At 46.7% G+C, this 22,241-nt stretch overlaps 1 protein-coding gene across 2 annotated transcripts; it reads left to right on the top strand.

The window, feature by feature from the left end:
- The first annotated feature begins 1,741 nt into the window (after positions 1–1,741).
- Positions 1,742–21,500, top strand: pik3r5 (phosphoinositide-3-kinase, regulatory subunit 5). Of its 2 annotated transcripts, none has more exons than XM_062448341.1 (18): positions 1,742–1,947; positions 10,091–10,205; positions 11,711–11,826; positions 12,141–12,209; positions 13,987–14,125; positions 14,706–14,775; positions 15,555–15,729; positions 15,933–16,095; positions 16,207–16,275; positions 16,480–17,393; positions 17,678–17,803; positions 18,218–18,349; positions 18,536–18,629; positions 18,935–19,011; positions 19,163–19,256; positions 19,427–19,509; positions 20,097–20,209; positions 20,408–21,500. In XM_062448341.1, exons 2-18 carry the CDS (start codon positions 10,106–10,108, stop codon positions 20,553–20,555), a joined length of 2,682 nt encoding a protein of 893 aa, XP_062304325.1. In that variant the 5' UTR covers positions 1,742–1,947; positions 10,091–10,105; the 3' UTR covers positions 20,556–21,500. The 2 variants fall into 2 exon arrangements, with proteins under 2 accessions (XP_062304325.1, XP_062304324.1); XM_062448340.1 differs by having other exon boundaries at positions 1,743–1,947; positions 20,094–20,209.
- Positions 21,501–22,241: the final 741 nt, after the last annotated feature.

The following is a 22,241-nucleotide window of genomic DNA, read 5'->3' as shown; positions in this document are numbered from 1 at the left end:
GTATTTAGCTAGCTCATAGTAGGCCTACAATTTACCGGGGCCAGGTCTGAATGTAGGAGAAAAACAGAGCACAGCTGACCTTTCGCAGTGCTCTAGACTGCGACCAAATTGTCGCATTTTGCGTTCTAATCTTACTGACAATGAACACTTACAGTAATCTTGTTTTGAATTAGCCATTTTCCCCTAAATACATGTCAAGAATAATGATTTACGTTTTGGAGGGCATATTTTCCGTTAGCAGATGATACTGTTTAAGTTGCGAATCCATCTGAGATACAGCGTTGTTAGAATCAGCTTGGTTCAAAGGGGGTTCTTTATTAAGGAATGAATGCAATGAGCAGGCTACATGCATGAAAATATCACTACAAGCGGAAAACTTAAGGGACGGGTAAGTCATAGAGGTTAAGACCATTATTAAACAGGATTTCCCAATTTCTTCGTTTTGATGGAACTTTTCAACTATGTGAGGCTACTAATTGTAAATGATGTTCTATGCAAATGTTCATAAATAATAAGTATGCATTTTTATATAAAATCTACAGTTATATCAGTTGTAAAATGTCAGTAAAAAAAAAACGACCCATCTGCAACCGACACAAGCACACCCCACAATTTCCCCAGAAATTGTACCCTCTCTAGTTCTATTATTATTGTCTGATCATTGAGTTGCAAAAATACTGGAATAGTCTAATAAAGGGTTTTAAGATTATATCCCTTAATAATTGTATTCCTATTCCTTTTCTATCTCTATATGTCTAGCTTTTGAGGCTTTTTTTGCCAATAGTTTACCCCATTGTGTCATTGACCTATAAGAACAATATGCCCAGAGCAATGCGTGAACTTTAATTTTGTATTCTCTTCTGTTCTCATCCTAATGGTGTGTTACTGCTTTTTAATCAGGACCTCCAGTCACAGTGAGAAAAGGAGAACCTAAGAGTACATGGGTGGGGGTGGGGAGAAAGAGAGAAAGAAAGAGATAGGTAAATAGAGAGAGTGAAAAAATGGGGATTTACAGTAATACAGAAAATGCAAATCATAGTCAAATTACCTCCAGGGGGAAGTGGATGGATTAGTTTTGCTCTGACTGAATTGAGTGAGCAGAGAAGGTTAAGGAACTGCTGAAATGGGGTCTGATGCATTAGGCTCATGTGTCACAAACAAACAGACATAATATATTTGGACAACCGGACTCAGAATTGAAGTGCTAGGAAATGTAAGGACAATGATCTCATGCTAAAAGAAGGTGGATTAGTGTTATGACAAGTTTGAGATTAGTTCGTTGTTTGTCTTTAAGTGGGCCCCTATGATATTTTACAAAATAGTTATTGTATATGAAAATATTAAGGTGCCAAATACACTGAAATAGAAAGCCAGTTGTCACAGAGAACACAGTCGTGACAGCCAAAACAATGTAACACTTCTGAACTCAGGAATATTGAATGAAAACAAACAAGTGAGACAGATGACTTCCTTCTGGAAGCCCACATCCCCACTCCATCTCACACACACACCCACACACACACATACAAACACCCACCCACCAACGCACACAACGCCCTCCACACACATGCACACACAACTTCCCACCACCCCTGTATCAACACGCGCGCACACGCACACGCACACAAGCTTGTCTCTTCCTCATTGTGCTCACATGCACTTCTTTCGTCCGCTTCCTGTTTGTCCTGCGTGAGTGTACGGCAGCGAGTGCAGATCAACCACCATTGCTCCTGCTCCGTCTGTGGTTGCTCCTTCAGTCCTCTCTCTAGGGGTGTGCACTGCAACTGCAACTGTCAGTCTTTCGTAGCACGGCACTGCTGAAGGATGTGGTCTTGCCAGCGCTTCCTTCTTTTCTCTCATGAATGAATGGATTCGATATTCAGAGAGCCACCGCTCGCACTCAGAGAGAGACGCCAAGAGGCTATGGATGTTGGATCGTAAAGCCAGGTAGGCGGATTGAACGTTGTTTTCCTGAAGTGAAACGTGGGGCTTTTTATGCGGGCTTGAACCAGACCTAGAACTGATTTGGGATGTTGTAGAATTGTTACGTTGATATGACTGGATGCAGACAGGATTTAGAATTTTTGTGGGAAATGGTTGAACATTTAGAATCTGACCCTTGAAGGGTGTTTTTGCAGTACTGCCGGTATGTGGTCAACAGCACTGGAGATCTGATCTTGGATATCATTTGCATAGTCAGTTGTTGTCCTGTGTTGCATATGGATTGCATGAGTGTTTTTAACAACCACAGCTAGATACGTTCGGTAGTCAGGGTAACAGTAAACCCAAAACAACACACTTACAGACACATCCTTCCGTAGATCTGCGAGGGGAACTAATCCAACTGTAGCTATCTTTGGAACAAACTCCATCAAGTTTCCTCTATCCTCTAGAATCTGTGTGTCACTGTCATGTGGCTGGCTGTTGTAAAGGCCAGAGGATGTTGAGAAAGAGTTTATTTGACAGGGACCCTTTGTTACTCCCTGATGACAAAGGCGTATGGTCACTTATGTCATAGACTTGTATTGTATTGTAATTCAAACACAATCCAGCCATCAAGCAGAACTACTGAACAATCGTACACCTAAACCCAAATATGTTTGAAAAAGGTTTGAACTTGGTTGTCAGGGAAATTGAGGCGATGCATGGATGGGTGTCTCTCATAACTGACCTGGTTAAGCCGTGGTTGAACAGAGATGTTATTTGATTAGCAAATTACCCTTAAATGATAACAACATCAAACACCAGGAAGTCAAATGAGATATGCTGACCGTATGAACCATTCACATGCCATCCTAACTCGGTGTGCATGTGTGATGCACAGCATCAAAGTCCAAATGAAAAAGGCAGAGAGGAGGGGAGATGTTGTCACCCCTCACCCCAAACAAGCATCATTTTAGAGAACTCGCCAGATGCAATTTGATGATACAATCGTAAAGACAACACGGTTGCAAATACGTAATCGGGCTGATGTTATGATGTGGCAGTGACACAGTTCTATAGTGTCTGTGCCCAAAGAAGTCAATGTGCTGAAACACTCCTGTAGGGCAGCTCCATAACCCTACACACACACACACACACACACACATACACACACAGCTCTGTGGCCAGTGTGTGTACGTGTGTGTGTCTGACGATGGACATGATTACGGTGATGACCCATAAGGTGTTTTGACACATGCAATCAACAGTAAGCCATCACCTTGGTGACGCTTGGATGATTGGCAGCATAGTCATCCAATGGAGATGGGGGACTGGGAGCCTGTCACAGAGATGACGTGTTTCTCTTCCTGATCAGTCACTGACAGTGAGACACAACTTCTGCATCTGCATGCCGTTAGCCATGAACCTGTCATGCAATCACCACTATGGCTTCATGACTCCTTCCAAGGATTGTTGGTTTGAGCTTCTGAGTGTCTAAGGATTGAATGCATGGGATGAGATAGGCTTTGATCTGGTTGTCAGACAGATCGATCAAATACTCAGAGTCTTCCCATTCAGGTCGTTAGAGGTTGAACAACTGAAACTGACAACAGTGACACCCATGTTTGTCAGACGGTGTTGATAACTGTCACAGGTCTCTTGCAACTTGATTCACAGCCTCTTCCTGTTTGCTTGCTGTTACGTGCAGGCCTTATCTACGGAATCTACGTTTTCACCTTTTCTCAACTCTCTCCCACTCAATCTCTATCTCTCTCTCGTTCTCTCTCTCTTTCTCCCACCCTATCTCTCTCTCTCTCTCTCTCTCTCTCTCTCTGCTGCGCTCTCTTTCTTTGTCTCTCTCTCTTTCACACACATGCACACACAGTCTTGACACCTGTTCCATTTCCCTTCTGTCTGTCACAATCCACAGAATACATTTGACCAGTATTAGTTTTTCACAATTGCTAAAACACATTCTTGAAACAGTTACCCATTTTCTCAAAACTGTAAACACAAAACCTCATCTTCAAGCACTATTTACAAAACCTCTGAATCCTCTTGCAAAATGAAACTTTCGCCTCAAAACAGTTTTACCTGTGCTCAAAATCAAGCTTTCGCCTCAAAACAGATTTACCTGTGCTCAAAATCAAACACTGCTCTCAAATCATAAACAAAGTGATCAAAATTATATACACTATCAAGCAGTCAGTAAACAATACACAATAAAATTGAAAACACATTGTTCAAAACATATAGTTCTCAAGGAGAAGATCATTTTTACGTAACCTAAAAAATTTCATATTTATCCGTCATTGTCTTTTGATGAACGACAACATGTTATATCATAGTAGCTCAAAATGTATCAGAAATTACTACTCTGCTTTGCTCTTTGCAATTTTTTTTTGTTCTTTCTCCTCCTTGTACCCCTATACAGTACTGTACCCTGCATCTCACTACTCACAACTCACTCTTGTTCTTTGTTGATATGAACCTGCAACCAGTCAAAATCTATTGAGCAGTCAGTACTGTTACTGTAACAAATGGAAAGCACAATGTTCAGGGCCATACAATTTGTTCATTGTACAGTATACAGCCTACAATGCACTGTACTACAGTATACAATACTACAGTAAAAGGGACAACAATCTAAGGAGTAAACATGTGATCAATGTGCTTCTTCTTGTCTTTGGGCTGGGTCAGGCCAGAGCACTTTGTCGACATCACAAGCAATATTTTCCCACCTTCAACAACCTGTTTGCTCTCTGAACTGGCTTATATTGGTTGTGTCACATCATTTGAAACAAGTGAAATCAATTTTGAGTGGTTGTGTTTTGTCAATTACATGTTTTCTCTATTTGTATTTGATTGTTGCCATTTGTGTTTACCAGTATGGATGACATGTGCATTAGAGTGCAGAATGTGTTTTGAGAATGAGAATGTGTTTAGAGTTTTGCTGAAAAGTCTATGTGAGATCTGCAAATTGTGTTTTACCATGTGAAATGGTTTAAGGTATTGACAACAGACTGCACAATTAGCTACATGAGTTCAGGCAACTGAGAACTTTGTTCAGCCAATGGGTTTTAGTGTTTTAGCAATTCAGAAAAACTGTAGTACTCTAATGCTGCAGTAATACACAGGCTGGAGATTACAGCGGTGCGTTGTGTCTTCATTGTGAGCTTGATGTCTTGAGGGATTCCTATATTTGGTCTTCATGAGCAGTGCAAGATCGAAAGTATCATTATGTACATAGCTGGACCCATACAGTACATCATGTTACTGTAACTTGTAGATCCAGTTTGGAGTTCATAGTACCGTACTAGCAAAAAAAACAAAGTAATCAAACCATTGCAATGCAAAGCGTAAACTTTTGCTTACAGTAATTACCTTCCAAAGATCTCAGTGGAGGAAATTGGACTGGAGCTCATTCAGTTTTAATATGAAAAGACATCGAGCAATGATTCAGAAGAGTACATACAAAAGGAAAACACATGCAGTTGCATCATAAGAAGAGAGAATCTGAATGAGAGCCAAACCTCAGCAGACATGCCCCTGACACCCTATTGTTTTCTAACCTTCATAGAGCACTTCTCTGTGGACTGTATCTACTGTACCTGTCTGGCCCTCTGTGAGAAAGACTTCCCTCACTGACCGGCAGCAGGTCTGACAAAAGGGAAGCACTCAGTTACTGTGGACGCTTTATTGTTCAACTGATGTTATTTCCTAAAACCAGAAGAGGTTCTCATGCGGTCTTCCATGGGAGAGAATGAACGGGGGGAGGGGGGGCTACAGACGAGGATTGGACGTGGGACACCATGAAGGTGGTGGTGGGGGGACAATGAGGTGTCACATGCAACACATGCGTTCATAAACACACACAGACATACGGACACACACACATACACACACACACACACGTATGCACACACGTATGCACACACACATACACACACACACACACACACGTATGCACACACATATGCACACACGTATGCACACACACACACACACATACACGTATGCACACATCCCCCCCCTCTGGTCTGTGGGAGTCTATCTGAGAGGCTGATCACACCACAACAATGGAGAGGCACCTGTTTCCTTAACGGAGCAGGGGAGCAATCTTCCTGTTTGGGAGTTGTTGGAAATGTGATTAGGGGCAAGAAGTAAGTAAGTAAGTAAGACTTCATTTATATAGCACATTTCATACAAGAATTGCAGCTCAAGGTGCTTTACATAAAATCAATAAAAACAATAATACAAGTGATAAACAATTCAAACAAAAATAAAAATCCCAATAAGATCTCTGTTCAAGAGAGAAACCAACTTTAAACATGCATCTTAAAAGTAACAATAATATAATTAATAAAAGTAGGAAAACCCTTTTGAGATAAAATTACTTAAATGCTTCGGTAAAAAGGTAGGTTTTAAGCTGTCTTTTAAAAATGTCTAGAGTGTTTGCTTCCCTAAAAAGAAGTGAGGAGAGGAGGGCAAGGGAGGGGAGAGGAGAGGAGAGGAGGGGGGAGGAGGGGAGGGGTGGGGTGGAGAAGAGAGGAGAGGAGGGGGGAGGAGGGGAGGGGTGGGGTGGAGAAGAGAGGAGAGGAGATGAGATCATGTCTGAGAGACTACAAGTGAACCCACAGAGATCTGGAGATCTCTAGCTCTGGCTGATTTGATATAACGGGACTGTGATGACAAAATAAGGTTGGCTTTATGGCAGGATTTATGTCAACCGATGAAGCTGTATACATGCTTACATATAAGGTCAAGTGGTTCTCTCAAACGTTCCTCTTTAGCGTTTTAGATGTGTAATCACTAAGTGTGCTGGCCAGTCTTGTCCAGACTCTAGTATGCTCTCAGACTGTGGTTTGAGACAAAGCTTGCCTTGACAGATGTAAAAAAATATATATATTAGTCAGCTGTCTCAAAATGGTTAACCCCCCACACCCCCACCCCAGTTGCAACAGCTGAAAATGTGGAAGTGACCTTGTTGACACTGAGAGCAAGATCATACATCCTCTCCTGCGATTGCAACACTGGCTGCATAAACAACATGTCCAACTCCAACCTTTTCGAAGAAAGAAGTATTTTGCGTTTAGCATTATTTAGGTTACGGAGGGACAAAATATCATCTTTCACTCTTCAAATCTTGCTTCAAATCTCCTAAAGTATTAACGGTCTGAATGCAACTCAGTGAGTTTTCCGTAAATCTTCCTTAAAAGCTTCCCGCCGACCGAAGTGAGCCACTGCTTATGATTCACCAAGGTTTCACTCAATAAGGTCATAAGAGTTACTTTTATTACCCCTTAGGTGAACAAGTGACCTTGTTTTGGATGCCGGCCATCATAACACCCCTGAATTATTAGTTCCTTCCACTTCTACCTGGCACGCAGCCAGCACGGTGATGTCCCACAATGACCGGGGTCATTAGTGCTGGCATCAAACGCCAACTCCTACACGTATTCACCTTAGCCCCCAGGACACCTCAGGGGGTGGAGTTGGGGGGACAATACGCCTTTCTGAGACGGTGGAGGGGAACAGGGGGGGGAGGGGGCACGTCCACGTGTTGTTTACGCGGGGGGGCCGTTTGCCATTGTCGTTGCGGTGAGGAGCGCAGTGCCCCACCCGTGCTACGGGAGGGGAGCAACAGAGGATGGTAGCCTCTGCTCTGGCCTGGGCCTTTCGCCTCATGCTCTTCCTCTCTCAGTTCCCCTTGCGGTCTTCCAGTCCACGGGGAAGCCCCCCCCCCCCCCTCCGAAACCCAGGGGGCAAACCTTGATTTCCCCATCCGCCTCTCACCCCAACAGCCCCCCCCCGACCCCCCTCTCCCAAGTCCCATCTGCACACAATGACAGCTTCCCGTCCGCCAGCCAGCATAGACAAAAGTCCCCCCTGTGAGACTAAATATAGGAGCCCTTCAGCAGATGACGAGGCTATCAGCAGTAGCATAGAGAGCGTTCAAGTGAAGTCTGGTGCGGGTCCGACTTGAACGCAGCACTGGGAAGAGGTTTGTGGAGCTCGCGTCGAGCCCAGGCATTGATCTTGGATGGATATGGGTCACATGCAGGGTCTTCTCCTACAGGGAAAGGCACGGATAAGAATCACATTTGTGCGATTTGGGATGGAAAAGGTTCTCAAGACTGTCTCAACAGTTGCGCAACGTAATCAAAGTGGAAACCAAAAGACATGGTATTGCTACGTTTCATGGCATCATCACATATCTTAGAAAGATAACAAAGTGTTCGATTTCTGACCATTTCTGGAGTACGGCCTTGATCTTTCACACTTTCGCTAAGCATAAAGCTTATCTAACGTGTGGTTGACACTCATCATCACTGACATTTGTTTGTTGTTTTGTGAGTCATTTACAATGATATGTTTACCCTACTTAAAAGCAGCTTATTTGAAAACGGGGATTTTTCATTGAGTTAGAAGGACCTGAGATCTTAATCAGTCTGATGAGACAGACAAGGTCAGGCCTAGAGTGTTATGAAGTTTAATGAGGTCAGAAAACAGTCTGAACACTTTTCGACTGCTGCTGACGTGAAGAAAAAAAACATACTTTTTTTACCTGTGTGCTGTTTACAAAAGCTCTTATTGAGAGGGGCAGCTGTGCACGTACATGGAAATGCCCTTATTTTGGGTTTTGACCATAACACAAGGAAGTTGAACGAAAACATTTCCCAAATAATGCCACAACCAGTGCTAACATATAATCCCAACATGGGGCAAGAAACAACATCACGTTATTACATGTAGCAAGCGACCTATGTTAGTAACACTGGAAAGGATATATTGTATGGTGTTCTTCTGTTAATGGATCAAACATGTTTTCACAATTTGGCGGTAAAGACTTTCGTTCTGCATCAGGGGATACAGTCTCAATTCGTTTTCACTTCCTTCAGTTTATCAAGGTCAATCTGCTGCCAACATACTTTACACTGGTTGTACCATAGCATAGCGGTGAAGTAACATAGCTATTGCAAATAAAGAACTACTATTTTAAGACAGACAGTATTAACTGTACTGTTCCTAGAAGATACAGCTATAAACAGTGTCATTTTGACTGAGGTCATCAACATTCTTTACCGGTGTGTGGATGGGTGTGATTTCTGTTTAATTTGATCACTTTATTCTGTCACACCGTGTTTGTAGGGACTGATCAGAGATGCTGTAGGCAGACAGTTAGAACTTGCCCTTTCAAGGATTGAGTTTTTGATGAGGCTGCGTCTCCATGCATAACAGATGACCCATTCATACCGTGAGTGAAACCAAAAACCCTGACTGTCACCTGGCTGGTGCTGAACAAGAGGAGGAGGGATGCCCCGCTACTCGTCAACTGAAAACAAGTAAAACGTGTTAAAAAGACATGAAGGCAGTGTTCTTCTCAATGCCCCGGACTGAGTGTGTACCTGAGGGAATCATGCCGTGAATTCAGATGACCTGATTTTATAACCGCTAGTATCTGTGGTTTATACTGTAGCAAAATGGGTTGCCCCACATTCTGCAGCCTCTTAACGTGATCAGAATCAGAATCAGAATTCGGTTTATTCGCCATGTATGTTATACAAACACGGAATTTACTGTGGCAGGGAGGTGCAAACACTAAACACATACGAATCTTAAATTATGTAAAGGTACAGAAGTTTGACTATTCCTAAGAACTAAACAATCTAAGAATCTCATTTAGTTCCATGCTTGTGTTTTTTGGGCCAAGTGGCTATGTTGGACATGCTGTGGATGACAGACACCAGGCCTATTTGCAGGGAGATTGACAAACTGGTTTCAGATATCCTTGTTCCAGGGAAATGATATAGTCCTCAGGCTGTCTAGCTTTTCGAGGAACAATAGGAAGATATGTCATACCTGGCATATCACCCAAATGCAAAACTGGATGGGTGTTTACTTCCTTGATCCCAGAGTGAGCTGTTCATGCACTGATGGAACCGATCAAAAGGAAGGGATGAGTGCATGTAAAGGCGTGTGGAGGGGGATTTCCCGCGCGTGTGTGTGTGTACACGCATGTGTCTTCGCGTGGCGTGTTTGCCTGTGTGGGAGCACGCGGTGCTCGAGCGTACGCGCCAGCGTGGCGTGTGTACGCACGACGCAACCTCGACGATCGCCACGGTGAGTTACATGCTGGTGCTTTTTTGGGTTTTACCCTCCCCAGGGCCCGAGGACGAAGATGCAGTACACCTCATGTACAGAGGACAGGATCCAGCACGCTTTCAACCGGTGCCTGGACGGCCTCAGGAACAGCCCCACAGCGGCGCCTACCTGGAACGGTAAGAGATGGCAACCCCAGGTACCCTCGTACAGCCCCGCTCACCCCCATGAACACTGGATCAAATACAGAGTATCAGTCACACGGCGTTCAGTGTGTTATATTAACCCATTCTGGCTATATACAGTTGTATATATACAGTATGTTGGGGTTCTGTCCTAACTGGCATGACTAGATGTGTACAAATCTTCTTGGCTATGGTCAAAAGTAAAAAAAAAAACGCCTTCCTAAGATGTTTTCACGGATCATCGTTTTAGATGCGCAGCGACTCACGTATCGATGTAACATCCATGCGATCGACCACCGGTGAGGTGATATCTCTCTTGTTCTGTGACTACTGTGATGGCATTTTTTGATATAGTTACTAAGAATGTATTTTTAATAGACTGAGGTTGTGTTTAAACAAATGGATGTTGCAGTTGGTCTTAAGGTATTTATGGTGTTGGTTTATGATGCCTGATTGAGAAGCTAGGGGCACGGAGGTTGGGGGATGTTTGAGTTCTGTGGCCTAAAGGGAGATGGATAGATGGATCAGTTGATCTAGCAGCCCTGACCTTTTGGCCGAGGAGATTGTGTCCTGTGTCCTGTTTGTGTTTCATTAAGGGTATCTTTACTGTCCTCATTTAGAGAAAGAGCCGTGACATCAAAAGACTTTGGTATCTTGACCTGGGGGGTTATATTGTCTTAACTGTCACTGACCAGTGTTAGCCAATCACAGAAACCACTGCATTGATGAATTGAACATTTATTAGGGGATCTGTTTTAAGTGTATAAAAGCACAAGCTTTATGATTGTTCTTTATCACTCTGGCGAACGACCTGTGGCTAGCACCTCCTTCGTTATGACTGATCAGCAAAGCTTTGTTTAATATTACGTAATTGTATAGTCCAAATAAATTGTATTAAAACCACATCTCTTGACTATTCAAATCTACACAGTGCCGCTAGAATTTTTCCTTAACACTACAAAGTGGGAGCACAGCATCCACATGACCTGAAATGTGAACTCGTGAAACCCAGCTCGACTGGGAGAGAACTGTTTACCGTTGCACGGCGCCGACTTGTTTTTCTCACCTCGAGGAGGGGCCGGAACGTTCTGTGTGAAGACAACGGGCACGTTGGAGCGTGTTGTTGTCGCAAGTAGACTGGCGGGGTGCTGTTATTTTGCATGCAGGAGGAAGTCTAAAAGTTGACACTTGTAGTGAAGGAAGTGGTGGCATAGAGAGCAGCGTAAACGAGGCATTATGGGATGGATGGTGGGCCAAAGAAGGGAGGGGGATTAGCATTCAATTGAAATGCCCCACATGCACACACACCGACATGGGTCTGATATGGCACGCCTATCTAAAATGTGGTCTCCTTATGACGTGTGGAGGTAGAGTTGTGGCAGTGATGAGTTACACTGAAGGGTTGGTTCTGAAACACGTGATGATGGTCAGATGCTTAACTCACTGGTGAAAATCTCCACGGGTGTTTGACTGTCTGTTTGTGTGTGTGTGTGTTCCAGTCCTGATGTGCTCGGCTGGCCAGTCTATGAATCGCTGGAGTTTGGAGGAACTGGTGAAGAGAGAGCCAGAGTACTTCCTCATCCTCCTTCAACAAATCATCAGGAGAACGAAAGAGGTCAAGGGTCTTCTCTCTCTCTCTCTCTCTCTCTCTCTCTCTCTCTCTCTCTCTCTCTCTCTCTCTCTCTCTCTCTCTCTCTCTCTCTCTCTCTCTCTCTCTCTCTTCCTCTCGCTCTTCCTCTCTCTCTCTCTCTCCCTTACTCTCTCTCTCTTCCTCTCTCTCTCACGCACAATGAAAACATCACGGCCACAAGATCATGCCGACCGGTTACTCAGGAGATGTAGCATTATGACACCTTGTGGTCACATTGCAGTTGTCGTGTACCGTTCCATGAACCAAAACGAACCTGCTCCTGTTGTCTCTGCGTGCAGGTTCTGGAGCAATGTCAATATGAGCTGGTGGCTCCCCTGGCTATCATGTTCTCCTCCACTTTGCTCCAGGTATGTAAACGATCATTTCTACCCTATCCGTGTAACGCCGTCGGCACCTTTGGCTTTAGAAAGAACGACATCCCATCAAGTGAGAGAGCTGCGGCGAGTGGCACCACATGTCTAGCTTTTCTCGCCCCAGCACCTCCAACCTTGCGCCTTTCACCACCCCACTTGCCTTCCCCCTCCTCGACCCCCACGCTGGACGCTCTAACCCTAACCCTAACCCTCCTCGACCCCCACGCTGGACGCTCTAACCCTCCTCGACCCCCACGCTGGACACTCTAACCCTAACCCTCCTCGACCCCCACGCTGGACGCTCTAACCCTAACCCTAACCCTCCTCGACCCCCACGCTGGACGCTCTAACCCTAACCCTAACCCTCCTCGACCCCCACGCTGGACGCTCTAACCCTAACCCTAACCCTCCTCAACCCCCACGCTGGACGCTCTAACCCTAACCCTAACCCTCCTCAACCCCCACGCTGGACGCTCTAACCCTAACCCTAACCCTCCTCAACCCCCACGCTGGACGCTCTAACCCTAACCCTAACCCTCCTCAACCCCCACGCTGGACGCTCTAACCCTAACCCTAACCCTCCTCAACCCCCACGCTGGACGCTCTAACCCTAACCCTAACCCTCCTCGACCCCCACGCTGGACGCTCTAACCCTAACCCTAACCCTCCTCGACCCCCACGCTGGACGCTCTAACCCTAACCCTAACCCTCCTCGACCCCCACGCTGGACGCTCTAACCCTAACCCTAACCCTCCTCGACCCCCACGCTGGACGCTCTAACCCTAACCCTAACCCTCCTCGACCCCCACGCTGGACGCTCTAACCCTAACCCTAACCCTCCTCGACCCCCACGCTGGACGCTCTAACCCTAACCCTAACCCTCCTCGACCCCCACGCTGGACGCTCTAACCCTAACCCTAACCCTCCTCGACCCCCACGCTGGACGCTCTAACCCTAACCCTAACCCTCCTCGACCCCCACGCTGGACGCTCTAACCCTAACCCTAACCCTCCTCGACCCCCACGCTGGACGCTCTAACCCTAACCCTCCTCGACCCCCACGCTGGACGCTCTAACCCTAACCCTCCTCGACCCCCACGCTGGACGCTCTAACCCTAACCCTCCTCGACCCCCACGCTGGACGCTCTAACCCTAACCCTCCTCGACCCCCACGCTGGACGCTCTAACCCTAACCCTCCTCGACCCCCACGCTGGACGCTCTAACCCTAACCCTAACCCTCCTCGACCCCCACGCTGGACGCTCTAACCCTCCTCGACCCCCACGCTGGACACTCTAACCCTAACCCTCCTCAACCCCCACGCTGGACGCTCTAACCCTAACCCTAACCCTCCTCAACCCCCACGCTGGACGCTCTAACCCTAACCCTAACCCTCCTCAACCCCCACGCTGGACGCTCTAACCCTAACCCTAACCCTCCTCAACCCCCACGCTGGACGCTCTAACCCTAACCCTCCTCGACCCCCACGCTGAACGCTCTAACCCTCCTCGACCCCCACGCTGGACGCTCTAACCCTAACCCTCCTCGACCCCCACGCTGGACGCTCTAACCCTAACCCTCCTCGACCCCCACGCTGGACGCTCTAACCCTAACCCTCCTCGACCCCCACGCTGGACGCTCTAACCCTAACCCTCCTCGACCCCCACGCTGGATGCTCTAACCCTAACCCTCCTCGACCCCCACGCTGGACGCTCTAACCCTAACCCTCCTCGACCCCCACGCTGGACGCTCTAACCCCGGTCGTGCTTGCAGACCCCTTACTGCCCGGCGGACACGGAGCTGCTGAAAGAGGCCGTGGAGGTGTTCCGCTGCTTCCTGACGTGGCCCGAGCCGTACTGCAGCGTGTGCAAGAGCCTGCTGTCCACCCTGCACCAGGAAATCAAGGCACCAGGTAACTGAGGACAGACCAGCCTCACTCCATCCCTAACCCTGAGGTTTAGGGCTCGGACTAACAAGGCTCTCCCAGTCAGTCACGGAGACCGCCCCCTAGTGACAGGAATAGGAAATGCATATGGCTGAAGAGCTGACATGATGACATATTCATCCAGCATCCATTCACTGTTTCGCAATATTGAAATGAACGGAACAAATGACGTGAGTTTAGCGTGTTCCGGCAGTTGTGTGCGGCTCGGAAATATAGAAGTACAGTTCTCTGAAACGGATGTATGATTTGTATGTTTGGGAAGGAAAGGAGAACAAAACTATGATATAATCATGTAATATAATTGGTAACTGGATTATACTGTAAGCCCTGAATGCGTCAAGAAAATCATGACAACCAATGAATGAATGAGTCATTGAATATCTTAATGGCTGAACATACATGAGTCCAATCAACCAATCAATAAACCACTTACATCAACGGAACTGTGTACAGTGATTAATGTATTATCTAACTGTGAGAAGCCATTTATTCGGTATGAGTTCACGATGAACATTATGACGAATGGGTCTAACTTTATTTTGCACAGGCATATCATTCCACCGAATGGTGAGAGAGGAACAAGGATTGACTACCTCCAGCCATCGCTCAAAGACAATGTAGGTGGACCTGCTACATCCTGTGCAGCTTCTGGTTTCTGAAAAGGGTCTTATCTCTGTCTCCTATTTTCACCCTCGCCTTCTATTTCTCTCTTTCTTGGTAAAAGAGAATTTGTAGACCTTAAATAACTTACTGTGCTTCGATGGCAAAGAGATTGGAAGAAGCGAAGCGGGTCAAACAAAGTTGTCTTTGAGAACGCTTCGATCTTCCTCTTTTTAGGACTTTGTAAAGTGGATATTTGCATGTCGTTAAAGGCTGTGGAAAGTACCTCTAGGGTGTCTACATCCCCTTTCATTCAAAGTTTAGCACACAACTTCCTTTTGCACCTCCACTTCAGCCTTCCCGTATGTGTGTGTCAGGAATGCAAGCGTGGACCCTAAAGCAGACTCCTCCGATGCTCCAAATATGCGTCTTTCCTTCTTTTATTGGAAGTAGAAAACATACAAAAAGCATCTAATGTACACTGTGGCATGTGAGAAAAACAAAGTACAGAACTAAGAATCCAACGCCACTGAAAAAAACACAGAACAAACAAGGCACGGGTGAAAACAATATGTCCCTCAAGAGAACAGATTAAAAACACAGCGAGGGCCTCTGGTGGCCAACAAAGATTCACAACCCTGGCACTGTGGATGCCGGCCCGTCATCCTACAACATCATCAAATATGTTTCCCCACGTGGCCGTTATCGACCACGCACTCACATATAGTCTACACACTCCACGCACGCGCACACTCTCGCCTCCTGACACCGTGCTCTCTCTATGTGGACCCTCTAGCACCGTGCTGCTCATGAACCCCGGCGAGGTGCCCGCTGACTTCCTGTCTGTGGCGGAGCAGCTGAGCGGCATCCAGCACTCCCGGAGAGACGTCTACATCACCCTGGTCAAACACGCCTACCAGGCCGCCATGGGAACCAAGTACGCCCTCAGCAGCATCCACCAAGCCCTGCAGGTACAGCTAGCCCATAATTAGCTTCTTCCGCAGCCGAGAAAGCTTCTTGACATAGTGGAGAAAAAGACTTACAGAATTACAGTCGTAAAAGGTATTCTTGAATGCACAGTAAGCGACCATGTTATGTCCATGTAAAACTGTGATGTGAGGGTGGTTGTAGTTCTCGATGGAATTTGGACCGCATTCTTGCCGTCCTACTACAGGCCAAAAGTGTGGATGAACTAGAGGAGATCTTTGCCATGGTAACTGACATCCTGGAGACGGCCGCCACCAGCCCTCAGAAAAGCCGAGGTCACGTGACCCAAGAACTGGAGGGACTAAGGGAAATGATTGGCATCCCGGCGTCCAATGGGAGGAAGTCTGAAGGTAAGACAGTTACTCTAGCTAACCTATGACCCTATAAACCATAGATACCAGAATGATAGTTAGCTTTGTTTTTAGGTCTTGTTTCAGTGTCTCTGTTTCTTCTCTCTACAGGAATGCTCCAGACCCTCCCCGTGCCCACAGCCAAGTCCTACATGTTTCACTGGGACACTGACAACTTTGGTAAAGATGAAATGAATGTCAATTTGTATCTTCATGTCACTCTGAAAACCCCTACCCTTGATTGAATGGTAGACTGCATACCTTTTACTAACGCTTGGTTTTTAAACCTGGGTTTTCAGTAAGGTTGCACTCGCACACTGAATCAAAAAGGCATTGTTCACCTAACCACCTCTTGCTATTCCACTTTCCTTTGTGGTTCTTCAGACATCCTAAACACGATTCTGGAGCAGGAGCACGATTCAGCCGGACTCCCCCCCTCGGAGGAGGACGAAGAGGGGGAGGAAGAGGAGGGCGATCCGGATGAGGACGAAGAGGTCGGGGCCGAGGTATACCTGGAGGAAGGAGAGGAGGAAGAGAGCGGACTCGAGGACTACAACTCCATGTCCTTCATCCCCAACGGTTACGACTCGGACCACAGGGCCTCCACCTTGTCCACCGTCTCCTCCCTCTCCACTGCCTCCAAAGACTCCATGTACTCCACGGTCTCCGTGGCCTCCAGGTCCTCCGCCCCCTCCTACCTCTCCACCGCCTCGGGCGTCGACAGCGACTTTTTCGAGGACCCCGACGACTGCTCCTCCTCCTCCACCTCCTCCTCCACCCTCCCCGCCCACGGCAAGAACTCCAAGTCCGCCAAAGGCCGGCTCAGCCTGCAGTTCCCCCGCTTCCTGCAGTTCTCCCGCAAGCCCCCCAAAAACATCAACCTGGTCCGGGCCAGAAGCCTGGGAAGCCCGGAGTCCAGGAACCTGCTGGCGGTCACGTCCAAACGGCGCTCCAACTCCCTCCCTCAGCAGGTCCACCTCCGCAGCACGGAGCCCGGGCACCAGACCCTCCGGCACGTGTGCTTCAGACGGAGGCCCATCCTCAGCAGCGACGAGGACGGGAAGCAGGTGACGCTGAGGGTGGCGGTGTTCGGCGCCGACCACATGGCGGGCAAGGTGGCGCGGGCGTACAGCAGCCTGAGGAGGAGGGAGGACGAGTGCCCGCACCTCAGCAGGGCCTTCAGGCTGCAGTTCTACTTCGTGCCGGTGAAGAGGGACGGGAACGCCGGAGGGGCGGTGGTGCCGGGGGCCGGGGGGCCGAAGGGCCCCAGTCCGTCTGGGAGTCCGCTGAAAGGAGCCGTGAGTAGGACCGACGACGTTAGTGTCTGTGGATAGAATGGGCGTGACGAGAGAAGTTGTGTAAAAAAACGCGTAAAAAGCGGCGATCGTTTCTCACCGCGTAACTTTGCACAGTGAACACGGAAATCAATCTCGACGGCTCTGCGGACAGCGTGTTCGGAGGTCGAGCCGACCTAGCCTAAAACGGTCGTTTGAATAGTCGGAAAAACGTCACGGCCGTTCTCGAGCACTACGATTTGGACACGCCAGGCTAAAAATAGTATTTGTTGTTGTTGTCGGTACAGAACCTCAATCCCCTGTCCACGGAGGACAGCACCAATGACATCGCCCGCTTCGTCGGCATGCTGGATCCCTGGTATGAGAGGAACACCCTGAGCCTGCTCAACCTGCCCGCAAGCGTGGTATGCCAGGTAAACACATCCCGAATCACACATAACACACAACGTTAGTAATCACGAATGGCAATGCAAAACCGGGGGGCTCAGATGGCTGAGCGGTTAGGGAATCGGGCTATTAATCAGAAGGTTGCCGGTTTGATTCCCGGTTTGATCCCCAAAATGACGTTGTGTCCTTGGTTAAGGCACTTCACCCTACTCGCCTCGGGGGAATGTCCCTGTACTTACTGTAAGTCGCTCTGGGTAAGAGTGTGTGCTAAATGAATAAATGTAAATGTAAAAGCATCTAATTCATCACAGATGAATGCGTCGAATAATGCGAAGCATTCATCACAGATAGTAGACCACAGTCAGACTTGCTCGCGTCAGTGATTACAACCGCATTGTGTTTCAGAGGAATGCCAGAATGAATTTAGATTTGTTTTACAGCAAACGTCCAAGACGGAGTCAGAGTCATATGACAACTCATATGAACAGCCCCTGCCCATCCTTGTGGATTTGGTGCTGTATTACTGTCGTCATGCCGACCGCCCTGCACTAATCCAGCTCTACCAGGCTGAGGTTTGTCCTTCTCTCTCTCTCTCTCTCTATCTCTTTTTCCTTTCTCAGTTTCTTGCGTACACATACATGTACAGTTAAACACACTTGGACATTGGACATTTTAGCGCCACAAAAACATGTCCCCCACTACGAATGAAGTGAAAGCTTCATTCGGTTCAACGGGTGCTCTTCTGTCCCTGGCTGTAGCTGACGTTAGCGGGCGGAGAGAGGAAGACCGAGGTCCTCATCCACTCCCTGGAGCTGGGGCACACCGCCGGAACGCGGGCCGTCAAGGCCATGGGTGAGTCCTGCCCCTTGGGGTGTCCTAGCAACCATAGTCCATAAATAAACAGCCCAATCAGCATTTTCCAAACAGACTGACGCATCGCATCAGTCACGGGTTTGAGACCGCTCAGGATGTGAGGCGGAACAGGGAACATCTGCCTTCTCTGTTTCAGTGATTCATTCTGTTTCAGTGATTCATTCATTCCGCCTCTCGGTTCCTTTTTCGGTCCCGTTTCGATTCCCTGCCAATTCAAAAGGATTGAAATATCCTCCATGGCCGTGCCTTGACTGTGGGGTTGTATACTGTGGTTGGCTTTCCAGGTGCTGCCCGTAAGAGGTTTGGGATCGATGGAGACCGAGAGGCGGTGCCTCTAAAGCTGGAAGTTGTTTACAACAGGGTAGGTTGCTGTGTTCGGACTGTACAACTATCCAGAATGGTGCAGTTCTATGAAACTGCATCAGTATCACGCATAATGCCCATCAAAAACATGATCTTTCGGATCAAAACCTTACTCTCTCTCTCCCTCTCTCTCTTTATCTCTCTCACAGGTGGTCATCAGTGGTAGAAGTCTGTGGAAGAGAGCAGATAAACAGTACACCTCCATAACCTTGACCAAAGCTTGCAAGAACCCCGAGGAACTAGGTATTGTGTTAAAGCGTCGCAAAAGAATAACATTAACGTTCTAGAGCTGATATTATTACCAAACTGCTCCATGTACCATCGGAATTCAGCCATTCCAGTCATCTGGAAAAGTACTTGAATCGTAACTTCTACTGCTTTTCCCAGATTTGTAAAGCATTTGATCTGTTTAGATTCAAAGATGGAGTGTCTGCAGCTGACAATGACGGAAGTCCTGAAGAGACAAAACTCCAAATCCAAGAAGGGCTACAACCAGGTGAGCAGGAAGTGATGCCTCACGTCCGTGGCTTGTGGTCGAAACAGAGCGAGGCGTGCGCGCTCGTAAACAACATCTCTGCTATCTGCAGTCTATATATAACGCCACTGAGAATTGACGGGTGCAGTAATATCGCTACAATCTCACAGTCTGAGAAAACACTCCTTCAAAACGCGGCCCCAATTCAAAAGCCACTTTAAAGCCTGAACTCGTAGCCACACGCTTGTTTGTTTGAGCACCAACGCTCTGCGGAGGGTTGACACATTATGCAAAGTGCAGGAGCATGACAGCCTGCAATAGGCATGCATGTTCCAAGTGTAAGTGCAGCATGAATTTCTGGTTGGTTACTGGTACATGGTCAAGTCAAGTCTGTTTATTTCTAGAGCACATTTCAAAACAGCCAATGCCGACCAAAGTGCTGTACAAAATCATCAAATAGGGCAAAACAACAATAAGTAGGAACAACAGACAAACAACACAATTACAGTAAGCGCGAGTGACCCTAAACTGACTCGAAAGCCAAAGAATAAAAAGATGTTTTACGAGGAGTAGTGGTAATGAACTCTGAACTCCACTCTCTGCAGCAGCTGAGTGTCACAGAGGTGAAGGTGGACAAGGTACATGTCACCGGAGGCGACAACACCACCTTCGCTGTGTGTCTGGACCAGGATGAGAAAAAGATCTTCCAGAGTGTCACCAAGTAAGGGACAGGACTCTCCAACAGTGCACATGCCCTCACACGCATAGGAATACAGCGCAGACACGCGTGTGCACATGCAAACACACGCTTGACTAAATCGAGGGTGTTGGTAAACCGTTTGATCGCTCAACACACTAACTGCTGTGTCGCCATCCCCCCTTGCCCATCCCTCCTTCTCCCCTCTCTCTCCTCTCCCAGGTGTGAGGTATCCGTGTGCTACAAACCAGACAGCTCATCTGACTGGAGGTTGGGCAAGACGTTGCCTGGGCAGATCCAGCCCCTGAACCCCACCTTCTGCTCTCTCCTCTGCCTGCCCATAGCCACCTTTAGTGGGGCACAGCCTTGAGACCAGTGGCCCTTCAGTGGATCCTCACCTTGGCGAAAAACCTGGGAGAAGCCGTGAGAAACTGGTCTAGTTGGTGGAAAGAGACATTTTATCTGCTGGACACTATGGTTTATGTGAATACTGTACATATGTGTATTTATGTGTGAAAATAACTTATAATGTGCACCTTGGTAATACGTTTTGTACACTGTAATCGGTGCCCAGCAATACTGAAAGCACTGACGCACTGAAGTTGTTACCCTGTCTACAGCAATACAGCACTCGTTTCCTGAATTTAAAATGGAACAATTACACTGACTTGACAAGGCCAGCAGGAGGCTCTGTTTCATCATTCTCACAACAAACTTTGTTGTCTGGCAGATTTGTAACTAATTTTACATTTTGCTTCCACAAACACCTCTTTCAAATAATTCATTTGTTTGTAGATTTAATGTATAAATTGAGCATTGTATATATTTATCATTGTATTTCACTCTGTGTTGGACATATGTAATTCATAATTAATTGAAGCCTGATCTTGTGTGTAACTTGTGGTTCTAGAGAATATAGGATGTAAATATCTAGACCTCGTCTTCAAATCAGAACTTGATGAACGTAATTTATTTCAATCTCTGGTCTTGCACTGAAAGCAGATCTTTCTTTTCAATAAGACATACTATAGTTTTGTCTGTCAAACATTGCTGCACCAGCACATGACTTCTCCGAAATACTAGAGATCAACAAAAAAACAAAAAAGATTAATACAAATATGAATCAAAATTGTTGTATGGTACGTCAATGACAAAATAACAAACTAGTTGTCTGGCACGATTTTCTCTTCCTTGTGGTACAAAAATGACAGTAGTTTTGTGTGGTTTATGTTATGTGAATGTATACTTTGTATAATCTAAGAAATGTACAAATTAAAGATATTTCAATAAAACTTGGAACGTCTTTTTAAATGACTATACAGTTGTCAGTAATCTTCAAGATACACAGATTGAACAGAATATCGAACTATAGGCTAAATCCAGGAATGTGTGTCTGTCAGTCTGTGGTTCGATTAGAGAACTTATCTCAGGGCATTTTTGCTGTTATAAAACTGATAGGACACAGGCAGTGGTAGACTCAGGCTGTTTTAAGGGGACCTGCACGACATAGGGCCCCACCAGTGTAACAATGGGAATTAATACTGTATTTTATTTTCTATATTGTGTTATTGTTGGCAACAATTTACTTTGTCTTTCACTATCAAATACAGTTAACCTAATAATCTAACCTAAAGGATAGATCTATTGGAGAAAAAAACTTAGTGGCCCCTTGAAAAAACACAAATAATATTTGTTAGGGGGCCATACAATGTGTTTTGAAAGCAGGGTTTGAGAGTTAAATTCAAAATCTTATCAAAGTATTTGGCACCAGCCCTAGTTTCGTCATGGGACACTTTAGGAAAACATGCCCTAGAGGGCACATTGCAAGTCGCAGCATCTAATTTTCGCGCACTTCATAACAGCACCCTTTTTCCATTGGAAGGAAGGGCAACCATGGAGAACAGTCAAGTTGAGATCATTGTAAGGGCACCTTAAAGGGCACTGCAATGCATTTACTTCACTAGAAAGGCACCCATTAAGACATTGAATGTTCTTGTTCTAGAGAGCACATCATCAGGGAATTGGATGAAGTTGGAAAATGTGGCAAGTGTTCGCC

Source organism: Osmerus eperlanus, chromosome 22, assembly GCF_963692335.1.
Source record: "Osmerus eperlanus chromosome 22, fOsmEpe2.1, whole genome shotgun sequence".
Lineage (NCBI taxonomy): Eukaryota > Metazoa > Chordata > Actinopteri > Osmeriformes > Osmeridae > Osmerus > Osmerus eperlanus.
This window is presented reverse-complemented; position numbering and strand designations above follow the sequence as displayed.